The sequence below is a fragment of the Homarus americanus genome, unplaced genomic scaffold (genome assembly GCF_018991925.1).
Source record: "Homarus americanus isolate GMGI-L3 unplaced genomic scaffold, GMGI_Hamer_2.0 scaffold27875, whole genome shotgun sequence".
Classification (NCBI taxonomy): Eukaryota; Metazoa; Arthropoda; class Malacostraca; order Decapoda; family Nephropidae; genus Homarus; species Homarus americanus.
The window spans coordinates 493,430-510,239 of record NW_024733870.1 but is presented as its reverse complement, the minus strand read 5'-3'; the positions used below and the strand labels follow the sequence as shown (position 1 = coordinate 510,239).

Genomic DNA, 16,810 nt, shown 5'->3' with positions numbered 1-16,810 from the left:
CTTAACCTCTCCTTCCCTCTCATTACACGGCGCGCCATTAACTATGACACTCACCCTTGACGTAGGTTAGGTTATATGTAAATCCTTGTAAGTAACAGCCTCGTTTTACCATACCCATAATCATCCAGATTTTGATCCAACTAACCTTTCATCTCAACACTTTTTCTTGATGTTAACCACTATCATCCTCTAGCGATATGTTGTACTTCGCTCCATTCCAGACAAAAGTTCCAATATTGTTCATCTTTTACCGCTGAAACAAGTTGAAGCGGTGAATTTTCCTTAAAAAATTACCTCTAGCTCAATAATCAGGATTTTTCCCTCATTTCCCTAGTTATATTTATTTCCCCCACACCACAGTACAGTATGTTATGTACAATGTCTGGTATCCTGCATAAGTACGAGGCTACGTCACCTTCCTCACATCACGCCGGATGATGCGAGGCAGTTCTTGGGATCACCTGAAATTTAGGATCTCCACCGGAGTTTATTTCACCTGATAATTAAAAAGCCTACCTAAGGGGTGGGGTTAGGTTAGGTTAGTTTAGCTCAGAGAGGGGGGTCTAATCTTCACGTGATCTTATTATCTTAACTCTTATTATACTTATTTATAACTACGTGTGATAATGACTGAGGTAAAAATGCCAATGCTTAATTAGGCTACACACCTGACCTTACATAGAAGAGTGTCAGATAAGAACACGGCAGCACAAGTTATTACTACTAAGGGGTGAGGTACAGGTTAGGTTAGGTTAAGTTTAACTTGTCTGACTCAATAAAATTTGGTTAAGTGTAGTTAATTTAAGCGTTAACTAAGTATGGTAAAGTTAGGTTTCGTTGGTTAGGTTAGGTTAGAGCGATATATACTTTCTTATAACAAACTTTATATTTAGTGTCATATATATATATAAAGTATTTTAGTGATTAGATGAAGATATAAACTTTCATACAGACTTTCACCAGGATGCACCAGACACCCTCCGCTGGGGCACCATGGTTGAGACTCAATCTGAATGGTTATGATGGTGGGTGGTTGTAGTGGTGGTTGTGATAAGTGGTGGTGGTGGTTGTGGTGGTTGTAGTATTTGTGGTTGTAATGCTAATGATTGTGGTGATAGTTGTTGTGGTGGTTGTGAAAAGTGGTGGTGGTGGTTGTGGTGTTGGTGGTTGTAGTATTTGTGGTTGTAATGTTAATAATTGTGGTGATAGTTGTTGTGGTGGTTGTGGTTGAGTGTACCCCCCTGGTGTTCCTGTCATTATGCCTCACCACCAGCCTACGCCGCCACTTTCACTCTGCCCACATCAACACCGCTTATTTTAGTCTCCTTTCTCTACCTCCTATTGCCCGCCTTCTCTCTTCCTGTTTCTCTGTGTCTTCTTCACAAACACGATCATTAATCATGTTATTTTGTCATTCTCTTGTTTGATATTTTCTTTTTCATCATCTTCGTTACTGTTCCTCTTATATTCTCCTCCCTCCCCTGTTCTTTATTTTTTTTTATTAGTTAATGTATTTCCCATATTCTTTATTTTAAAATGGGTAGTATTTATCAATCATATCTTGTAAGTATTGTAAGTAACGTTTTTCTCTATACAGTTACTTTAGGCAACGTCCACATTACTTAAAATCAAACTACATTTACTTCTGTGATCAGGGTGCGTGAATAAAGTTATCAACAGCATTCTTGTACACAACAGAGCGTCACGCGAGACTAACACTTCCATCACTTGTCGCAAATACAAGTCAGTTGTTTGGGTAAGTGTTGACGACTTTGTGGGGGGAGTGGGAGGGGGATGAGTATACTCTTATTGACGCGTCGTCTATCTAGTCTAGCCTATGGTCGCTTAGACTCCTGTGTACTCTGAGCCTATTTTACTGAAACACTCCTTCCCTCCTCGATTTCTGGATGGTTACGTTTACCGCTTATTACTCGTGCGTAAGATCTTTATTTTCCTGAGTGTAAATAACCAGTGAACAAAAAGAACAGTTGGTATTATGTTCGTGTTAATAACAATCTACAGTTCCGTTCATGGTGATACAAAAATGCAACGGCGATACGCCCACAGGTGACCGACTACGTGCAGAAGGAACGGAACTCGGCGCGAAAGTTACTCTACAAGTTTTTGCCCATTTGTCCGGGCTCGCTGCTCTCACGCCTGCCATTTCTATCACGCAGCTGACCAAGCCTCTCACCTGCCGGGGTCTGGTAGCTGCTTCTCCTAGGTCGTAGTTATGAAGGTTGTGGACGGTCTGGTATTGTGAATATCTTCGTATGATGGTTGATGCCAAGTCTTTTTCTATCAGCTAATTTGTTATACATGTTGGTGTAAATACTTTTGAATTGCAGTTACTTTCCTACATAGTTGGTATGAAGCTTGGGGCTGCAGTTTCGTATGTTGTACAATACTAGTGAACTGTGGGTTTCAGGAAGTTATCCGCAAGAGATTTGTTTTCCCCTACTTCTAAGACTAAAGGTTCGATGATACACTTACAATGTGTTCGTTCGTATGGTCAGTTATTGATAAATCCTTATTAAAATGTTGAGAAAGAAGAATCACTAATCTTAGGTCGTTAATAATGGTGGCTATTGTGTTTTTGTCCACCAATGTCATCATTTAACTTCACGGCGTTAATTACCATCTACCATAGTTTAGTAGATAACGATGAGGCGCTTAATATTATTTTTACTGGCCGATACAAAAATCGTCGTTGTTTTTACTCCCTCCTGCTGTGTGCGGTGTTGGTGTAGTTAACATGTACACGTATTACAACGGCTTCGAGAACTTTCACTCTTGTCAGCAGGTTTTGGGTCTATGAAGAATACCTCTGGCGACCAGGAGGTGGTGTTGCGGGCCTCACTGTCTGTGTTACCAGTCTTGAAGCGTCTGGGGCCGCTAGGGTATATTTTAATATTCTTTAACTAAGTCTTCTCACTGTCTTTTAATCAACGCCTTTAGTTAGATCTATGACATTTTACTTGACTGGGTTTTATGACTGGCTCTCTCGATGGTGTTTCTCGAGTCGTTCTTGTGACTCAGTGTGCTCCAAATAGCATAAGGAATTTGACCTGTGACAGCTGATGGACCAGCCGTCATCTCAGATACCCAAGGCCAGTCGACAGGGTCACGTGCTCATTACAGCGACCCTCGAGGCTGTTAGAGAAAGCTGGGAAGGGCAACTAATTGGGAGAGAATATACAGTAGTCATCTAGTTTATATACAACATTATCGGAAAAGAATTATTACAAAAGAAAATATTACATCGGGTACTGCAAGTCTTCATCCAGATTAGACTGACAGAGTGAATGTGAGGGAAAGGATACCACCTCCAGATATGGATGAGTGCCCCCCCTCCCCCCCTTGCACCATCACCAGATCCACCTAACCAGTGCTGGCTTCTCTGTACTATTTATAACTTCCCCGATGGCTGGGTGCCAACTATGAGTGGTGTGGCCTAGTCGGTGGATCACCTTTCAAAACTGGCATCACATTTCATCTTCCTGGTGATATTAACTTACGACGAATATGTTCATAATCTGGTTGGTAATGAGATTCTGCCCATACATGACTGTTGAAGGAAAAACTGGGTGAAAGAATATGATCTCTCTCTCTCTTTCTCTCTCTCTCTCTCTCGTGGATGAGATGAAGGCAAGCGGGTCTAAGCTTTCGGGAGATGGTTAAATTAGTTTCTGTTGTACATAAGTTTGACTGGGACTCATGGGGCGTAAGTTAGCCTTTGGTTTATAGGTATGAGCAGTTTAAGTGGTGTTGTGAGTTAGTGTGGTTTTGGTGGTGTGGGTGTTGTAGGTGGTATAAATGGTGTAGTGGCGTGGTTCATGTGTCAGTGTGAGTGGATCAAGAATACCATAGGGTGTTCGAGTGAGGTGGTTGGCGTGGCAGTGTGGTGGATGAGGGGTGATACGTGTCGGGTGAGGGGTGAGAGGCCAGGACAAAAGAGAGAGAAAGGAGTGGAGGAGAGAGTGGCCAAGATAACCTATAAAAGTCAGTGAGTGCAGAAAGCGTAGAGGAGGTGGAAAGGTTACATGAAAGTACCCGCTGAGATAAGTGTGCGAGTGTGTGTGTGTGTGTGTGTGTGTGTGTGTGTGCGTGTGTGTGTGTGTGTGTGCGTGTGTGTGTGTGTGCGTGTGTGTGTGTGTGTGTAGCTGCATACACATATAAAGGTGGAAAGTGGTGTGTCGTGTTTACAGTTTTCAGCATGTAACTATTTACTACGACTGCTAAAATCCATCCCAATACTTCATTTACTCATCTGAGTGAGTCGGATGAGATCATGGCGCCAACTAAACGCAACAGTACAAAATAAAGACACCAAGTGTATTAACTGAGAACAATCCCGACCTAACGTTCAGGCCATCGATGTGTAATATTGTAGTGACGGGAAATAAAATATTCAGAGATGCTAGCAGCCTTACACTCTATCTGTGTGTTGATAAAATACACAGTTACAGACGAATATACCTAAAATAACACCTGTACAGTACATCAGGACACTGTACGGTATGCGATATATCAGAATCCTGAAACAGTGTTCACGTTTAATATTTAATGTCAACGAACAACAACAAAAATAATGCAGTCTAACCGAACATAGAAACGTAGGAAATCACGAAGGGATCAGTATAACGCCTCGTGGTTCATGTATGTCATCATCTCATCTCGTATACTGCCGAGGTGAACCAGTCCAAAACACACTCAGGGATACTACTCGACCTTATATTATGCCGGATGATGAAACCTAGGGTAACGCTAATTAAGAATTATCACAGTACCAGACATTTGACCAAGGTTAGCCAACAAAGCTGTCATGTGCTTATCTCCAGGAGGGTCCTATGCTTAGGTTAACACTTGGTCTCTAATCAGTGATAGTATGTTTACAGAGTAATAGTGAGGGTTTTTTTATCAAATTTATTCCAGTCTGTTATAGCTGGAAAGAAGAAAGTGTTTTTCGCTTGACCGCGGACACCAGGTATCGTAAGACTTATTCATTCCCTCTAGTGGACCACCATAGTACCTGACAGTACTAGTGGACCACTATAGTACCAAACAGTACTAGTGGACCACCATAGCACCAGACAGTACTACTGGACCACCATAGTACCTGACAGTACTAGTGGACCACCATAGTACCTGACAGTACTAGTGGACCAGTACTACTGGACCACCATAGTACCTGACAGTACTAGTGGACCACCATAGTGCCTGGCAGTACTAGTGGACCACCATAGCACCAGACAGTACTACTGGACCACCATAGTACCATAAGGGTCCCCCCCCCCCCATCAGTTGCTTGCAGACAGCATTTGGCCACAACCACTTCCTGGTAAGGGCGACCCGCCTGCCCTCAAGGGTCTGTCCTGGTCTGTTGTCCCACTGTCTGCGATGTACGTTTTATGCTGACCTTGTCCTTCCTTCCTTCCGGGTTAGAGAGCGGCGGAGGCCTTGACCACGGGTATATCAGCCGCTACAATTCCCCGTTTGAGTCACTGACGTAGCAGCAGCGACACAAGGATCATGTGGTGTACATGTGTGAGTCTCCTGCTCTGAGTATCTTCTGTTATACGGCACCAGTTGGTGTTGTCCCGACAGTATTTATCGCACTGATTTATGGTGTTATTCTTCTGTTACTGTATGAAGATATTCTTCCTTTATTTAAAATGTAAACTTTATCATCACCGTAAGTTGTTGATAATACCTCAGTCATGTGTCCTGGTGCTCTCCGTCTCAAGTCACTTCTGCTACACACCGCATTATGTCAGCTGTGTTGTAAATCTCCTGCAATTTACGACCAAAGAGATGAGGGAGATTCCTGTAGCAGAGTCCCGACAGACGCCCTCGAGCATCTTTTGGGTGTCCTGGTGTAGTGGGCGTTGCCGGGGAAGAAGTACACAACAGTGCCACCGCCATGTGTTTACATGTTCAATTCTGTTCACACGCATCAAGACGTTTGCGAAAACTTCTATCTTACCCGTAAGAGTGCACCCCCCCCCTCAACTCTCCCCGAACTGTAAGTGGGAAAGTCATCTCCGCCCTCCTCACTTCTAAGAAAAACACCCCCTGGTCTCCCCACTGGTCTAGAAGCAGTCTTTACAAGTATGTACATAAGACCAACGTTAGCGTCAACCACAAGTTTTTATTCTAATGACTTCCTTCCAGGCAACAACTCCTCGCTCCAACACATAAGCCATTGTTTTCTCAACCTTGATTAGTAAGCTTCCCTACGAGTATTTTTGTTGTTTAACTTTCCAGTCAGCCTCCTAAAAACTCTCAGTGTAACATGAATCTTCCGCTTGCACATCACGTCATTAAGAACGGGACACAGTGTCATCACTTGCCTCATGCTGTCGATTCACATTCAGTTCACACCCGCACTATCTAGCCGACCTCGATTTCTAGAGATGAACATTAGAGACTAGTACCCCTTTCACCCGCGCTATTAACAGCGACCTCCCTTGGTGGACCAGAAACGAAAATTTTATTCGTTTTACAAATTTAACAAACAAAAATACATTTGTTATATGACGTGAATCTTGGGCCTGGAGAGAAAGTGTACTTTATTTTAATGTATGCCATGACATGACCATTACTGACTCCCTTTTATCATCAGGATTGGTCTTCCCCTTCCTCCAATGACCATCAATCATTTTACAATCACTGAATGTTATCTGTGTACCCGACTAAGATGGTGGTTTTGTGTGTTACAGCTCAGCGTGGTTTTGGCGACGGTCGGGGTGCTGGCCTTAGCCGACAAGCCGCCTACGGGACCCCAGCTGCATCATTTCACCGGCCAGGGTGGCTACGACTCCTTCGGCCAGAATTCGGCCCCCGTGCCTGCCTACGGTGGCCCGAGCCATGACATTGGGATTTCTCACCATGGCGGAGGAGGTGGCTACCCTCCGCCCGTTTACCCTCCTCCCCAAACCTACCACCAAACAGGTTACCAGACGCACTATGTAAGCATTCCCAGACCTATCAGGCAATCAGGAGGCGATAAGGGCAAGAGCAAGGGCAAGGGCAAGGGCAACCCCTTCAAGGGAATCGATCAGATGTTCAAGGATGCTGGGAAGAAGTTAACCAAGTTCAGTAAGTGACTATTTTTTGTCTGATTATTCTTAACTTATCTACAACAACTCAGTAGCTGTTACATTTTCAACACTTAAACTGTACGTGAAATCTTTGCTCTTTACTCACATATTATTTCTTCCCCATAAACAGTCACCATAGGATTCAAGAAAGACTACAAAAAGGGTGGTGGTTTTAGGGATCAGCATGTTCCACTCTACCCAGCCTACCACCACCAGCCTGAGTCCTACGGCCCCCCACCTAAATCCTATGGTCCCCCACCTCCATCCTACGGCCCCCCACCTCCATCCTACGGCCCCCCACCTACATCCTACGGCCCCCCACCTACATCCTACGGTCCCCCACCTACATCCTACGGCCCCCAGCCTGTAACATACCACTAGTCTCCCCTACCGCGAGCCGTCCAACAGAAATCTCAACTAGAGAAGTTCTTCAGCTCGTGTCTGCTCATCTCTGAGTACCTCGAAGTTGTGAACATTATGCTCAAACTACTGAACGCTCGTACTTGTGATGTGTTGCCCACCCACCGTGTCACTAAGGAGTATTTAACTCTGTACTACATAGTTACCTCCTGACAAATTCATAAAAAAAAATCAGAAACAGTCTCCAGGACGTAAATCCCGTGCTCTGTTTATCTTGCTGGTCAATCAATCAACTGCATTTGTGAGTGCCGCAGCCTAGCACGGTGCGGCGCTCAGTGTGCATCGCTGGATGATTAGTTCACAAAAATCTTGACAAAACTTTAAATCCAGGGAAGAACCAGATATGATAAAGGAAGGTTATCCCACTACAATACAATGACAAGTACGAGCGGCCAGCGAAGACTAACGTACAATGAACTTCTCTACCTCGCCATTCACTCATGCTATTATTCACAACCTAACTTTATCATCATATCTGTCATTCTTTAAGTTCTAATATATATTTGATATTCCTAATACGAATCTCAAACACTGTATCTATTAATAAGGTTAATATATATTTGTGAATAAAATTTCCATTGTAAAGACTTTTGTATATACGTTTCCTGTACTATATCATCTCCCTCCCAGGCCTAGACTACTTTCGTTCCTCATTACCACCATGAAAATTTCAGCTTGTTCGGGAATCCTGTCTTTCTACCCTACTCATTGTCTTTTCAAAACTGCCATGTTTTTGCCCTTCCCATCTATCATTGTTGTATTCTCTCCTAAACCTCCTCTGCAACCATGAATATTAAAAATAAATACATGTTGACAAATGAGGAAAATATGTAATTGGAGAACAATATATCAAGAATTATATTGAAATGTATTAGATTATTTAACAAAACCATTAGTAAATTAACAATAAAATTTTAAATTAAATGTTACGACCTCATATGAGTGCGCTGTGGCCACACGGTTTCAAGTTTATATTAAAAAGTGGCAACAGAACCACCCTGGAATGAATCTCGATATTAACAACAGTGGCAACAGCAACGCGGGAGTGAAGCTACTGTTTATACAACCGGTAACGCAACGGGAAGCGAGCGTTCAATATTGGATGAAATCAACCAGTTCTGGAAGGTTGTATTATACGGTATTATTCTGCATTTCCAAAATCAAACTGCAAATAATCATGTCGGCGTGTAACCCTTACTTATGTACTTATATAAATAAAGTGACACATTCCGCTCTGTCATATATAAAATTATATATGCAATCTGATTCTGACGTCAGAACTCATGCCCACGACACACAAAGTAAGAGCACAAAATATTATAAACAATACTGTGAATATTACCCTTTACCTTTACATTCACTTTCTGGTGTGGAGTATTTATTACAAGAAGTGAAACATGTATCAGAGTTTTGTTTTACTTGTATCTGGGAAAAATCTGGTAATGCCGAGTGATAACTAACAAAAATCTCAATCTCATTATTTTCTGTTTTATACAAAGAAAACAACGCAAACAACATTAGTTTAAACTTTGATAAACAACCCTAGTGAACAAGTCATGGGATAGCCTCCTCTATCTTCCCTAACCTTTTATCACAATTTATCATTCTCTAACTACTTAGTACAGTATTCACTTCATGCTCCTTTTAACATGTGAATAATTAAATATGCTCTTTTGTTGCATTTATCTTTGTTATGCATAGGTATAATACAGAAGGTGGTTGAAGAGAACTCACGTGAAAAATGTCAGTGTTCCCAGCTGGTTCACGTTCCACAGTGTTTGCCTTAATGTCACCTCGTGCTCCGGGGAGGTCATGGTTCTCTTGTTGTGGATTGTAAAACTAAGAGGCGAGACAATGACACAGTAATGTTTCACGTGGCTCCTTCAAAACCACACCCAAAAGATGCATTTATTGTTAGGAGAACTTTGCTTTTAAAAGACGGTATTTTTTTTTTCCTTTTGATGACTTTATTATCATCGTATATCATGGCACACAGAATTCCTTTTTAATGTGCTGACAAAGTAACATATCACTTCTAAAGCTATTACTCGTTTGCTGTATGATACCTGGAGGAGGTGAACTCACTATCTTTACATGTACAGTACAGCCAAAAATGAGCTACACTGGTTCCATAGGGTGTTGATGTATCCCAGAAAGGTTCCAAAGTTATTGAGCAGACTTGCTTATTAATATTATACTCTAAATATTAGTTCAATAAAGCTTACAGTCCAAGGCCTCCGTCAATAAGTTCAAAGTAGCGACTCGTATCATTGTAGGACATTCTTGTCATCACATTACTTAGGACAAACGAAAAGAACAGCGAATTCCATGAAATAATAATTATTGTATCTTACTGAAATGATAGTCACTTACCAACAAAGAAGTTCTATTAAGAATACTTGCATCTTGTAATCCTGTGAACATTATGGGTGAACCATGTAAGTACACTATATCACTGTATCCAGTCTTGGTTGTACATCTGAAAAAGACGAAATAATTTCAGGTTAAAAAAATTATTATTAGCTGATGCCGAGCTATAAATCAAGAAATATTTGCACTATCCTTTGGCAAGATTTTTATGGGCAGTTCCGATGTGTCAGCCATTTTTAATCTAAATTCAAATTAATACCAGTACTTGTAGATACAATCCAGAAAATCAACAACAAAATAAGTTTAGGGGATTTTTTTCACAATATCTAGTATAAAACTGCTAAACTATTCAGTCTAAGTAGATTTTAGTGTCTACTAAGCTGTAAATTTACCTCAAATAAAGGTCATTTTTAATTCAAGATGACTCACAATGGCTAATTCTTAAGTGACAAGTGATGATGGCGTCTCAACAATAAAAAATACTTGTTACGTGGGGTCATTCTGTTGGAACAAAACTTCAAGGTCTGCCCCATGTTGGCTTTAATTCAGACTATTGTTGAGACATATTCACACAGTTAAAGGATAAGACGTATTGAGCAAAATGTGTTTGTTATCGTCACAGGTACTTTACCTGATGCCTTGATTAAACTCATAAATCCATAAGAGGAGAATTCGATCTTGGTTACCAAAAACACACTCCACATTGCAAACACACGAATTAATAATAATAAGAAATAAAAACAAAAATTTATTTAACCCTGAAGACAACTTTATTCAAATACAATCATTAGTTTCTTAGAGTAACACGATATTTCAGCGCAGTCAGGCACTCGCTGTGGTGTCCTCAGGAGTTTAGATCCAAGACCGTTTGACATACTCCTGAGCCTTACAGGTCCTGGCGTGTTCCTGTAGATAATTATGAACGTCTTACTGTAACAAAAGGCATACCACCACTAGGATGATAATTTGTTGTGACTTTTGTTTTAAATACTGTTTTCTTTATTGCAGTGAGTGACTACATTGACTACAACGTGGACGACTCTTACGGTGAGCCCACATACTCGTACGCTGCACCAGTTGCGGCTTACTCTCCGCCTGCCACGTCCTATGGTGCTCCATCTCCTTCTTATGGCGCCCCATCTCAGTCTTACGGAGCTCCTGCCCAAACTTACGGCCACACTGAGTACCATACTACATACCAGGCTGTCCCCATCCCAGTAGCTTACGACGATTATGAAGAGGAAGAATCCTTTGGCGGGAAGCTGGCGAAGGGTTGGGACAAGGCAAAGGAACAATTCTATAAATGGGAGGAGGAGACTTCCAAAAAAATTAAGGACTTCTGTAAGTTTCTAAGCATTATAGAGTGTTTTGTTGTATGACGTGGATATACTAATTGTAATGATGATGCTGTGAGGTTCTTTATATATCATAATTTGCTTCCTTTATCCCACAGTCAGCTACGACAGCTACGACGAGGAACCAGAGTACATATACTACGAGACGCCTGTACACTACGCTCCTTCCTACGGCGCTCCTGCACCCACCTACCACGCCCCAGCACCCACTTACCACGCCCCAGCACCTGTCGTGTCAGGCAAGGGAAAGGGAAGTTTTGGTGGCAAGGGAGGATTTGGAGGAGGTGGCAAGGGAGGATTTGGAGGAGGCGGCAAGGGAGGATTTGGAGGAGGTATAGGAGGTGGCAAGGGAGGATTTGGGGGAGGTATAGGAGGTGGCAAGGGAGGATTTGGAGGAGGTATAGGAGGTGGCAAGGGAGGTTTTAGAGGTGGAAAGGGGAAAGGTGGAGGTGGTCTTGGCAGTAGTATTGGTAAAGGCAAAGGTGGGAGCGGTTTCCATGCACCAGCCCCTCAGCCCATCGTCGTCCAACCCCAGCCCTATGTTCCTCCTCAACCTTCATATGGCCCTCCCCCAACTTCCTATGGTGCTCCTCCCCCAACGTCATACAGTGTCCCAGCTGTTCCTGTCCACCACGGCTCTGGCCCTGTTGTGCCCCATGATATATCTCACGAGACATCATCATATGCATCGTAAACTGAGCTGTATCAAACGGTCCACATGGTCAAGCTCATCTGCCTCGTCTTAGCCGAGCCAAAATCTCTACCTTAATGCATGCCATAGATTGTAAGCCTTGATTTCCCCTTATGTGGGTCCAGAGGCAACCCGCACTCCATACTTCATGGTTGTGATATTCCAAATTGCTCTCTACTTCTTGGCTGCTTTTCCTTGGACACGTTTGCCGAGATGGTACTGATCCGCCAGGGTTGTCACTTGCTTGTAGTGAGGTAGTGCCACAAACTCTCTCCTGTACAAAAGATGAACGTGTTTTGCATCCTTGTTACAAAGCCTTTGAATTAAGTTTTTTTTTTTACGTATTTGGATTGTTATTTTCTCTGTAAGCATTAGTGACATTTGCCTTCCTTGGTGTTTTATAAATACTGTTTGTAGTAGAATAGGTTTGTTGATACTGTATCATGAATATATTGTTGTGTGCTAAAGTTTCATCTTGCTAGTCAAGATTTAACATAATTTGAATTAACTGAAACTTTCCAAGACATTTTATGTTCTACTAATTGCTTTCAAATTTATGACATGAAAATATTTTTGCTGTTTTCACTTATTTATAGGAGATTTTTAATATATTGCTAGATAAATATAAATATTTCCACTTCTTAGAATGACACCAAAATATGCAAAGTAAAGACTAAGGAAGGAACCACTGGCGCCAAGTGTGCAAGTTTAGCACTCAGTGTTCTGTATGTAGCAACGCCACTTGTTTATGTACGAGAATATTTCAAACAAGATTTTTTTACTCTATAACATTTCAGTTTATTGTGTCCTTTTTTTAGAACATACAAGCTAAACCTTCTAAATTTCAATAATGTAAGTTTACTATCGTTCTCTAAGGGTTCTTTCAGTCAACAGGAAGTAAAAAATTTGGAGTGTGTAGGTGGTCAGTGCGGCTCCCAGGTGGTATATATAAGAACCACTGGCTGGTCCAGAGGTTCATTCTCAGTCTTACTTATAATTTTGTTGTCAGCGACGCTAGTGGAAACTTGCACTCTTCATTAGCATTTTTTCTTAAGATCCTTGCAAAGTGACGCCGTCACAGTATTAGCTCAACTTTGTACGTCTCTTTTGTTCCACATTCTTCTTCCTCTTCACTCACATATCTTGTTCTCTCTTACGCTTCACTTTCTATTGAATAACTTCCATTATGTAAATAAATATATGTTTAAATTTGTTGTAATTAAAAAAAATAAGCACTACCAATTTTGGTATATTTACAAATTTGGCCAAGCACTGACATTAAAAATATTATGGGCCAGTGATTACGTTATAGAGCCTGAAACAAACTTCAGATGCTGCACTGTAAGTTTCTCATGCAACTAATAAATATTAAAATCTAAAATACCCCAAAATGGTTACGAACAATATTTATGTGGCATATATTTATGAGCATAAATTTGATCTTTCACAAGTGTATTGAACACGCCAAGTGAACGAGAGTTTCACACTTAAACATCTATTGCTACTGTATTTCTTCTTCGTAAGCATCGTAATGTCATGATGTTTTAGTTGTATAAAAAATCAGCATACCAAATCAAATCACAGAATTTTAGTGTTAGGTTATTTCGCATTTCCTTTCTGGTTTTCCAGGATATTTAGGATATTCCAATATTTTTTCTTGCTTCAATAGTTTCCCCACACTTGTCTCCCTCTACCACTAGTTTAAAATAACCTGTCACCTGCTGGCCACTCTCCCTGGGTGGTGGTGGACAAAATCAGGACTTTGCTCAAAACTCACTAGTGGGAATGGTTTCCCAGTTGTGTCACTCTTCTTGATGACTTGAAGGACCCATTCCTGAAACGGAGCATTGTTTATTTGTAAACCGAGTTGTCATATACATGTCTTTTTTTCAATAAGCGTTGGAACATGCCAGTTTGTAATGCATCATTTGTTATTATGTAAAGATCAGCCACTGAGCGCCACTGGTAGTATTTAGATATGGCCATTTATTTAGGTATAACTTAAGTCTCCATATTCTGGTACTGTCGTAGTCGCCTATGGCTGATGTTCCTCCTTGAGCCTGTAGGAGTGCTGGGAAAGTCAACTGCAAAGATTATTTTTCACTGTAAAATTTATGTAATTGTATCTTAAAGCTCATTTTTTCTTCTTACTCTAATGATGGACACTCAATATTTAATCTGGTCAAAATACCCAGCAACCATTTCTGCTAACTGCTTATAAAGTATTCGGAATTTTCAACACGATTTCCCCTCCAATATAAAACAAAAATAAAACCATCTAAAGCTATCTCCTGCGGTTACGAACTTATTAACATAAAACACAATATCCAGAGTATAACCCTTTATGATCCACTGTGACCTAACATAATAAAAAAAAAATAATAATAATGTGTGTAGACTTTCCCTGCACCCTTGTAAATGATGTCTCAGGAGTTACCTCATTGTGTATCATTATTGTAGTGTAAGCTTATACATTATAGCATTAAGATTATTTTCTATATGATGCTGTAAAGTACAGAAATTTGTGTGTCTCATCTTTATAAACCAATAAAGGCCTTTTTAAATGTTTAATTGTAAGATCATTTGACCAATTCCAAGGAACTAGTACGAGATAAGTAAGTGCCCTACGTTTCAAGACTCCCAAAATGTGGTTCTACGGGTTAAAAATGTTTTACTGATAAGAAAAACATATGGTTGAGAAAAATGAGATAATGACGCCATATAATAATTATAGATTTAGAGATAATGGCAGAGGTATTAATAGATAAAACTCAAATAAGAAGGCCAGGGGAAGGGAGGCAAATATTGAGATGGATGGGTGAAGACAGTCCGAAAACACCTAAATTCTCAAATGTTAGAGCGTGGTCGACAACTTCGTTGATTGATTGATAATGCATGTTGGTGTAAAGACGTTAGAGGGAAAGAAATTCCATGAAAAAGTGAGTTGAATGAAGGAATTAGTGAGTCTAACTAAATTAAACTTATAAGCGGTAAGGGTGGGCTGATAAATAATGAATTGTGTTGCGACTGGGAATGAAAGCTGGAGAAGGGAGGGCAAATGGGCTGTCACTGACTCACTGGTGCAAAGACCATGAAAATAGCAACAGAAAAGAAATAAGGAGAAGTATAACCTGGCAAGAAGTGGGACTAAAAAGGAAGTGGGGGCTGTTCTTTAATTGGGCGAACACCTTAGGTTTGTATGTGTTAAAATTAAAATAATACCCTATGCCACTCCACACGTAAAAGCAGTATACTGTATATTCCTTGTAGAGGTATACGTGGATATTGTGAACAGCAATTTCGATTGATTAACGTCCTCTGGGGTACTAATAAGCTTATACCAGATCATTCCTTGTCCGTTTATAGTATAAGCTAGGGTTGCTATATCTGAACATTAAAAAAAGAGGACGTTCCTGAAGACACCCCCCTAACACTTTGGCGCTATGTAACCTTGAAGCAGCCGTGACAATTATTTTGCATATTTGTATATATATAAATATATATATATATATATATATATATATATATATATATATATATATATATATATATATATACACACCAGTATCGATGTACTGTATTGCATTGTGTTTTTAATGTAGGTTAATATACAACATACATGGTATAGAAATCTTAAAAAAAAAAAAAAATTACCTTTGCTTAAGGCTGAATATCTTCTTTAGCTGTAGTCTTCTTCCCCCACTGGGTGTGTGACTTGATGTGCCCATGCATACTTTTCTGTAGATCGGATCTTTTTCAGTATTGGCTGATTGCTCTTTAGAAAGGTATAGAAGTCACTGCAAGATGTTTCTCGGAAGTTGTACTGTACAGTCAGAATGCCTTTCATTGTTTCAACACTCAATTTGTTCCTTTCCTTTATCCATTGACTTTGCATCAGTGAAAAAACTCTTTCTACATTTGCAATGTGAGATGATAGGGCAAAGAAGAATTGTGCAATTCTTAGCAATTCTGAGTGGCATTCAAAGTTCTTTGATTTTTCAAAGTATCCGGTCCACTTTTTATGTGTTGGCAGATTACTAAATTCTTCATCACTTATAATTTTCCACAAACTGCTTCAGGTTAATAACTTGGTCAAAAAACTTCACATAATCAACTTCTACCCCCTTATCAATCAAATATTTGACAGCTAAGTTGACAACACCGTACAGGCGTACACGTGACTTATCAGCTGACGAAAACTGAACGAGATCTCTACGGTTTCTATCTCCCCTCTCTCTGTCTCTCTCTCTCGTCATTACAGTTTCATGATTTTTTTTCCGTGGAGAAAATGATGGAAGCTGAAATTCCGGACTTTTGAAGAATTTAAAAAATTACTTCCGGATGAAGATTTCGAGACTTAAATGGAGGACATGTCCGGGAAAATACGGACGTATGGCAACCCTAGTATAAGCTAGGCAACTAAAGGTTTTCTAAATTCTAATCTCTTGATACGTAAATGGCTGGAATGCAGGCACCAGTTTCGTGGTCCCCTTTTGGATGTCCTCAATTAATAGGCAGTATCTAACGTTAGTCAGGGGCCAAGCACGATAACACTATAGTACAGCATACTTCAAAGAGGTGCACTTCACTTATGAAGAGAGTTATGGGAGATGAACCATCTTTGTATATTTACGATCATGCAAATTCATTTTTGGTGATATTCTTCTTAAGAAAGATTAATTTATTATCATCTATACACAAAATTTATAAAGTTGCTGTTGCTGCTCTTGTTTCTAATTATAAAACGGAATAGCGTTATTAATGTCTATGAATCGCTTGGACTACTCACGCAAATATGGCGTCCTCGTGTAGGCGGGGCGGGTGACAGCTTTATTTACTATAAAGTTGGAAATAACGATGAAAAACACTGA

General features: G+C 40.4%; 1 protein-coding gene across 1 annotated transcript in view; it reads left to right on the top strand.

Annotated features, from left to right (window-relative positions):
• Positions 1–14,510, top strand: part of LOC121870073 (pro-resilin-like) — a 33,778-nt gene extending 19,268 nt beyond the window's left edge. Inside the window, exons 2-4 of the mRNA XM_042371841.1 lie at positions 6,723–7,101; positions 10,902–11,234; positions 11,347–14,510. Coding sequence (XP_042227775.1) covers positions 6,723–7,101; positions 10,902–11,234; positions 11,347–11,942 — 1,308 coding nt within the window. The 3' untranslated portion in view covers positions 11,943–14,510. The remainder of the gene's footprint in view (positions 1–6,722; positions 7,102–10,901; positions 11,235–11,346) is intronic.
• The last annotated feature ends 2,300 nt before the right edge of the window (positions 14,511–16,810 follow it).